At 31.6% G+C, this 8353-nt stretch overlaps 1 protein-coding gene across 1 annotated transcript; it reads left to right on the top strand.

Moving 5' to 3' along the window:
- Positions 1-6321: 6321 nt before the first annotated feature.
- LOC104222876 (oleosin H1-like) lies at positions 6322-7320 on the top strand. Its single transcript, XM_009774199.2, has 2 exons — positions 6322-6639; positions 7022-7320. The coding sequence occupies exons 1-2, from the start codon at positions 6351-6353 to the stop codon at positions 7231-7233; spliced, it is 501 nt and encodes a 166-aa protein (XP_009772501.1). The 5' UTR covers positions 6322-6350; the 3' UTR covers positions 7234-7320.
- The last annotated feature ends 1033 nt before the right edge of the window (positions 7321-8353 follow it).

Raw genomic sequence — 8353 nt, 5'->3', positions numbered from 1 at the left:
CAAGACTGTAACTAAAACTTCAACCATGCAAGTAAAAAGAAACAGGAAAAACTTACAGAAGCACGAGGAACTCCGGCCAGTCACTGACGTCCGAATCCTTTCAGATTTTTGACACGCAACATCCCTAATCATGTGTTCTTACAAGAGAACACATGGTTAAGGATACTACGGTTCGAAATCATAAAGATTTTGGTTTAGGGTTTTGGCCAGAAATTCTTAGATCTGAAATTCGAGCCGCTTCACAGAGATTTGAAGGAAAATAATCATGGATTAGTGTTGAGGGAAGACCGGGGATTGTGTGGTGTGATTTTGGGCTGGTTTGGATAAACCTGCGATCTGACCAGAAAACTTCAAATCGATATTCGACGAGTTCTGGCCGGATTCGAGGAAAAACAAATACAGGACTAGAAAGAGGTAGAAGAGGGGAGTTGATGGTGTTAATTGGGTGACCATTGGTGTAGTTGACGTTCACCGCCGGCAAGGGATTTGGGGGCGGCGTGGATTAGGGTTTGTGAGGGTGAGGGAGACGATGCAAATGGGGTAGGGGGAGTTTTCGGACAATTATATACAAACATCCTAGTTAGATCCGGACCATTGGATTGATGAGATCCAACGGTCGTGATTGAAGGCTGGGGAAACGACGTCGTTTGGACTTACTAGGGACCGGATCGGGTTGGGAATTTGGGCTGGACTGGTTGGCATAGATATAAACGCGTTTGGGCTTGAGAATTTCTACTGATTTGGCCCAAGTTTGGGTCTTTTATTAAGACAAATTTTTCTACTCTTATTTTCTTTTTTATTTTCTTTTTCTTACTTTTAAATTTTTATAATTTTTCTAATTTTTATAAAGATGTAAAACTAACATGAAATCCTAATTATTTCAAAATAAAGACTAATTAATTCCTAAAATTGTTTTAAAAAACTATTTCATGACAAATTCACAATAAAAATCATTAGAATGCAAAAGTGAACTAATTTTGTGATTTTTCATGTTTTGTCTAAACAAATTAACCCATAATTGATACTAAAATATAAAACTAAAACCTAAATGCAAAATGCATATTTTTGTATTTTATATAAACTAAAATGTGACAATTATCAAGGAAATGACACTGAAATGCACAAAAATTGTAAAAAATAAAGAAAAATTATTTTGTTGGAATTTTTTGGGAATTATTCATATATAGGGCAAAAATCACGTGCTCACAGATGGCACTTTAAGGCTGGATCGGCTGCTGATATTCGAGTTGCTTGTATGGCACATGAAAATTTTAGAGTATTTATCGTGGAATGATTGGGTATCAAAGGTGTGCATGTATTCGCACGGTGGAAACTGGAATCAGGTATGATGATTTGTGTGCCATATGGAGTTGGAGACTGGGAGTTCTCATGTACAGGCTAGGTTGTGGTGGTGAATCGTGTGTATTCGGCACCGTTTAGCGGCAATCGGGATTCGGAGGCTCGAGTGGATCTTTGTTTGCTGGTATGTCAGATTTTGGATGTGATGTCGGAATTCAGACTGGTTGTCTTAGTGTTGAGTGTTTTGATTTGGCTTTGTTCCCTTATCATATTATGACATATTCGTTCTGATTTTGGATATACACATACAGATCTGTAGCTGATGACCCCAAAAATGCTCTCACCCGCAACGAGAAAGAGGGCCCATCAAAATTGAGAATTTTGGTGGGTATACCTCTTGTTACCATCTTGTGTGACGTTGAATCCGACATTGGAGAGAAAATCGAAAGCTTTTTGATGAGTAAACAATAATAATGGTTATTGTTTAAGAAGCAAAGAAAAATTTGTATCAAAATCGAAGAAACTAAATAATTGTATCAAAATCTAAGAAGCTTAATACTTACCCCAAGAACTTGTATCAGGAATAAAACCGTAATTTTAGAGAGAAAATAACTGGGGAGTGATAATGGGGGAAACCTAGGGAATTTGGGTGGGAGAAGAAGTTTGAATCGTGGGTTTGTGGGAGAAGAGAGTAAAGTGTATGCAAAAGAGAGAGAGAGAGAACGTGGTTCGATTTTGATACAAATTTTACGGTGATTAAGTGAGAGAAAATTCAAAAAAGGAGAGAGAAAAATATTATTTAGCATATATGGTGCCTTAAATGTAGGATATAACTATAATTAGATATTTTGCTATAAAGGATAAAAGGTATCTATAGGATGTAATATTTTAAAATGGTATTTATTTAAAATAAATAGGGTACTAAGCTTTTCTATGGGGTGTAAAATTTCCTTTTATATAATGTAATGTAGCAAATTATACATCTTTATATTCTAACAAAATAAAATACATATATTTACGAAAAAATTATAATGTATGTTTGTGGTGTATATACATTATAAATCATATATTTTTTTAGGAAAATTCATATATATATATATATATATATATATATATATGCATATGTTGTTTATATATGTCTTTATATTTAATTATATATCATCGATCCATTCCATAATAATTTTTTTCTTTTTTACACATGGACCTTTTTATTCAACTTAATCCTAGAAAAATTATATATTTGTACATTCCAATGGAATAAAATACATATATTTCGTGAAAAAAAATATAATGTATGTTTATGGTATATTATAAATCATGTGTTTTTTTAGGAAAAATTATGTATATATGCATATGTTATTTATACACTTATTTATATTTAAAGAGATATTATAAATATGCCATTTATATTTTGCACTAATATAACATGCATATTTGTACAAATTATCCGTATATAAATAGTATATGTGACATATTTTTTTCTTCTATATACATATTAGTGGCATACTAATATTTTAGATTAAATTTTATGTAAGGTATATGCTAGCAATATACTTTGAATAATATCAATATAATAATGTAGTATGATGTATATATAAGTTATATATGTGGTATATATATGTGGTATATATATATGACATATTGATGGAATATTTACATTGTAAATTATCACAATATAATATACTTGAAATATGTTAAATGTATATTTTTAGTTAAAATAAAATTGTACATAAAAAAGTTTAAAACTCAAAAAGGAAAGAAATACTAAAATTTTCATTGTATAGAGAATTATTTTTGAGATATTCTTCTTTCAAAATCTTTGATATATTTGGGTAAGTGTTATTTATGGAAGAGAAAAAAGAAGTTATAGAAGAGTGAGAGAAAAGGAAATGTAATAAAAAGTGTATTAATGTAGAGGGATCCCTTAGTTAATGGAGTTATCAAAATGAAAGTGCTAAAAAAGTATAAAAAAAAAAAAAAAGTGTTGCTTTGGAATAAACAAAGTTAAAAAAAGTGTTGTTTTGGAATAAACAAAGTCTACTATCATTTATGATAATAATTTTTAAAAAGGGACCAAGCATGTAAAAATCTCAAAAAAAGATGGCGATTAAAGCCCAGGTTTAGATGAAATTTAGAAAAACCCAAATTCATTAAAACAAAGTCAAAAAATTAACTTAGTTTGTCTAACTCATTAATGCTTTATTTTTAAAAGAAAATTCTGCTACACAATCAATTAAGGATTATATGATTTCTGACAAATTAAATTGTTTTAAGAAAAAAAATATCTTTATTTCAATAGCACGTGACCATATGTGAGATTACAAGTTGATCACTTGCTACCTCTCCCTTTTCCTCTGTTCTATCTCCACTTAATTAAGTAAATTGGATAAAATTTAATTTTTTTATTTTATTTTCAAGATTCTAATCTATTAATTTTAAAATTTATTTTCTATTGTATAATTGAGTTAAATCACTAAATCTAAAACTTATATTTTCAAAATAATTTTTGTATTAAAAATAAGATCGAAGAGAAATTTAATTTTTATTTTAGAATAACTATGAAAATTTGATTGACAGAGTACTCTCCAATATTAAATGAATTCTTCAAGGTTATTGTTATCGCCATTTTAGATCTATTTTTGTGCATAATTATTTACCATTATTCACAACTTTCCAAGCATTTTGAAGGGCTCAAAGTTTAATATATTTACCAAATTAAATATAGGAACCTAAGCAAAAAAGAAATAAAGTAGGGGCAAAAGACTTATGATACATACTTCACCTGCAAAAAGTTAGATTAAGGAGCTATGTATACCGAAAAAGGTTTGAAAGTATCTTGATTTATTAAAAATATATTCTAGTATATATGAAGTAATAAATACTTAATAGCAAATACAAAAACATATTTGAAAGAGCAAACCCTTTTAGTTGGCAAGCAAACAAGATGTTTACAATATAACTAACTACAAAACTCTTTGATCCCTTATGTATAGTAGTAAAGTAATATATTTACCACCGTCTAAATCTTACTACCTCAATTGCTCTACCATGGGCTTGAACCCAATCTTGTTCAGGCCCCTTTAGTAATAGCCCTTTAGTAATAGCAAGAGTAAGGGCCCGTTTGACCATATTTTTTCCTTTTTTAAAAGGGATTTTTTCCTAACTATACTATATATGAAACCTTATTATTCTAAATGTGCATAGTTTGTTAATTACCCGCCCAGTCCACACTTTAACTACAATTTATATACCATTCGACTATTAAGCATTAAAAGGGCAGAATATTCCTTAAAACGCGCTAAAATTAAGGAGAGAATCTTGGTGTTAATTGATTCTATATTAAATTTAATTTTTAAAAAGGGAAAGGAAATTTCTTACCTGCGTATTTTTCTCCAGAACTACAATTCAAATTCTCGGGAAAAAAAAAGAACGAACAATTCAAATTTTCGAGTTTCAACAACTCAAAGTTGAAAAAATTTGTTCTTCCATATATTTTCCACCATTGATAGCCATTAAAAAGCTTGAAAGCTTTGAATTCAAATTTGAGTTTTCAAAAATCATTATTTGTTTGGATTGGGTGTTGTTGTAAATAATTCGGAATATGTTTAGGAGTTTATATCTCAATTTTGAGGGGTTTTGGTGAAGATTAGACTTGGTTTTGACTGAATTTCAAATTGAAACTCGAAGAAGAAGAAGAAGAAGACATATTTCCAGAAATTGTAGAATTGTAGATCAATTGTAGATAAATTGTAGATTGGGAAGACTAAAACTTCTACAAATCTTCTACAATTATGTCGAAAATGCCAATTATGCTACAATTGAAATGGGAATTGTGATATTAAAATTCAATGTATCCAGTTTGTAGATATCTACAAATTTTCTACAAAAAATCTACAAAGAAACTACAAATCAGTTTATGTATGTATAAAGCAATATTGTTTTGAAGGGTATCTACAAAATTACTACATTTATAGTACAATTACACTACAATCTATATTGAAAAAAATGTTGACTACAAAATTTTCTCTTTATCTACAAAATTTCTACAAATAAACTACAAATCAATTTTTCCAGGATTGATGAAGAACAAAACAGCAGAAGATGCAGAAGATGGGCCACCAGAGTTGCTCTTTATTCATGGTGGCCATACAAGTAAAATTTCTGATTTCTCATGGAACTCATGTGAAGACTGGGTCGTCGCTAGTGTTTCTGAAGACAATATACTACAAATCTGGCAGATGGCGGAAAACATCTACCACGATGAAGATGATATACTCAATGGGTCTCATCTCTGTATTTTTTTAGAAGAAGAAGGAATGGAGAAGAGAAAGAAATGGGAGGGGGAAAACGAATATGGTCAGATCTTAGGAATTAAGGGGAGAGAGAAACGTGGGATATATAGATACCTTTAATTAAGGAGTAAAAATTGTCCATTAATTAGACCTTTAATTAAGTATGGTATATGATTGGTAATTTGGTATACGGGTTTGTAATTAAATCAAACCTTAAACATTGAAGGTAATAAGGTTTCATATATGGTATAGATAGGTAAAAATCCCTTTTTAAAATTGTATTTGATCATGAAAATTTTGATTTTTCACTTAAAGATATATTTTAAAAAATCTTAAAATTTTTAAAAAGTTATTTTTTTTAACTTCAAATCACTCACAAAAATTCAAAAACAATATAAAATTATATTAATATTCAAACATACCTCTATTTTTCAAATATTATTTTTATTTTTTAAAAAATCACAATTTTTAAAAAATTTCAATTCTAATGCGTAATCGCCCTCTAAAAATTCAAAAACAAGAAAGGACAAAAGTAAGAAATTATCTCTCATGTCCGAGCACTAAAAAGTGCAACATGTTCCTCATGCACAGCCTTTGCTATAACTCACACATGCATAGCAACACGTAGCATTTCCCCCTCTTCTTTAAAAGTACACCTCATCAACAATCCTTCTCTCTACAAATCTCGCTCATTTCTCTTTGTTACTTTCATTCTTCACTTTCACAGACAGACACAGAGCTGTTATCATCACTACTATTATGGCTGACGTTCGTCATCCACACCAAATTCAAGTTCATCCCCAACACCCTCGTTATGAGGGTGGCGTCAAAACTCTTCTTCCTCAAAGAGGTCCTTCAGCTACCCAAGTTCTAGCCATTGTCACACTTCTTCCTGTCGGGGCGACGCTGTTGGGGATTGCCGGCCTGACGCTCCTCGGGACGATTATAGGTCTTTGCGTTGCTACTCCGGTGTTTTTACTCTTCAGCCCGGTTCTTGTTCCAGCTGCTCTCACTGTTGCGCTAGCTGTCACTGGATTCTTGACTTCAGGTCATAATTAAATTTCCTTCAAATACTATTTCTTTAGATGTACAAAATATATATACATTTAATCAGTAATACAGGTGGTGTATTGCTTTAGGTCATATGTTTAATGACAGCTGTAGCATTCTTATCATTCTTTAAAATATACCCCATCCCTTTGATAGTTTGATATAAGGGAAGATTTAGTGTAGTTGCTATCAGTGATCGGTTTAATTAGAGGTGTGGTATTCTTTCAATTTCTTCTGGGAATTGTTTATATACTATATTAGTAGTAGTATTTTCTGACCTAAATTAAAGCTTTTAGTGTAGAGGCAAATGTGAGTTAAGAATTGCTTTCTTGATTTTTTTGAGTTACTCATTAGAATTTCTAACTCTGTAATTGCTTTAGGTGCCTTTGGATTGACTGGGCTGTCATCACTTTCTTGGATTGTTAATTACTTTAAGCAAGGGAGGACTGTTACTGAACAATTGGACTACACAAAGAGGCGGATGCAAGAACGAATGGCAGATGCTGCGGCGCAAGTGGGACAAAAGACCAAGGATGTTGGACAAGCAATCCAGAGCAAAGCTCAGGAAGGGAAAGAAGGTGGCCGGACTTAGATCTTACAGTGTATATCAGGATGGAAATAATAATGTGGAACATGCAGTTTAATTTAGTTGTTTTTTTCCAGCTTTGTGAGGTGTAATAGTGTGCAGTGTATTCTGCTGTGGTGTTAGTTTGTCTTCTGTGTTGTCTTGTTTGTTTTTTTGTTTTGGAAAATGGGAACATTAGTTTGCGTTCTGTGTTGTCTTTCTTTTTTTTTTTTAAAAAAAAAAAAAAATAGGAACATTAGTTTTCCTTTTGTGTTGTCAGTTTATATAACTTAAATAACCACAGAAGTTGGGCAACTCTTTTACTCCAGTAGTAATGTGCAACTTCTAAAGCATAATGAATGACTATCATGCACTTCTCAACAGGTGAATGGACTGAGATTAGTGGTACTAATTATGCTTTAAGGTTTTATGGAGTTGGATGACAAACTGGAGAAACCAAAAATGGGACCACGCTGTGACTGCTTGAAATTTTAGAAATTTGAAGTAAATAATAATGGAGCCAAAACACGGTATGGACCAAGAAACTGGATTTTTTGGTAATAAAAGAAGTACCTTGAGGAAATACTCACCAAGGTAAGAACATAAAATTATCCTATCAGATTAAAGAATTACCTATAAAGAAAAATGGCCTTACTTGGGGACGGAAAAAACTGCAAACATAAAATTGTTGTATGCAGCAGAGCAGAAAAGCACTATATGCGGGGGGGCAGGGAAATGGCGGATCAAGAGCTTAGCGTACGTAGTTTTTCTTGATCACGTGATAGAACTTTACTAGTTATGTCAATTCTTCTTCTCGACCAGTGAAGAAATATATAGAACTTTATCAGTTATTAATGTAGGATTCGCTTAGGGGTGAATCCAGTAACATGGGAACCCCTCATTGTCATTGGTGCTATTCTCCAAGAAAATATCTCCCTTTACGTCAAATAATTGTTGCACACCTTTAACTAAAATTAGATGCCATATATACCACTCTCGTTCTCTTTCCCCTTTCACGTGTCTATACATGAGAAGAAAGGAAACTATAAGGGGAAATAATCGCAGTTATAATCCAAATAGACCAACAATCATTTATGCTTAAGGAATATCCGGACAACATAATATCATTTAAAGTAATCTAAGAAGT

This window comes from Nicotiana sylvestris, chromosome 3 (genome assembly GCF_000393655.2).
Source record: "Nicotiana sylvestris chromosome 3, ASM39365v2, whole genome shotgun sequence".
Taxonomy (NCBI): Eukaryota; Viridiplantae; Streptophyta; class Magnoliopsida; order Solanales; family Solanaceae; genus Nicotiana; species Nicotiana sylvestris.
This window is presented reverse-complemented; position numbering and strand designations above follow the sequence as displayed.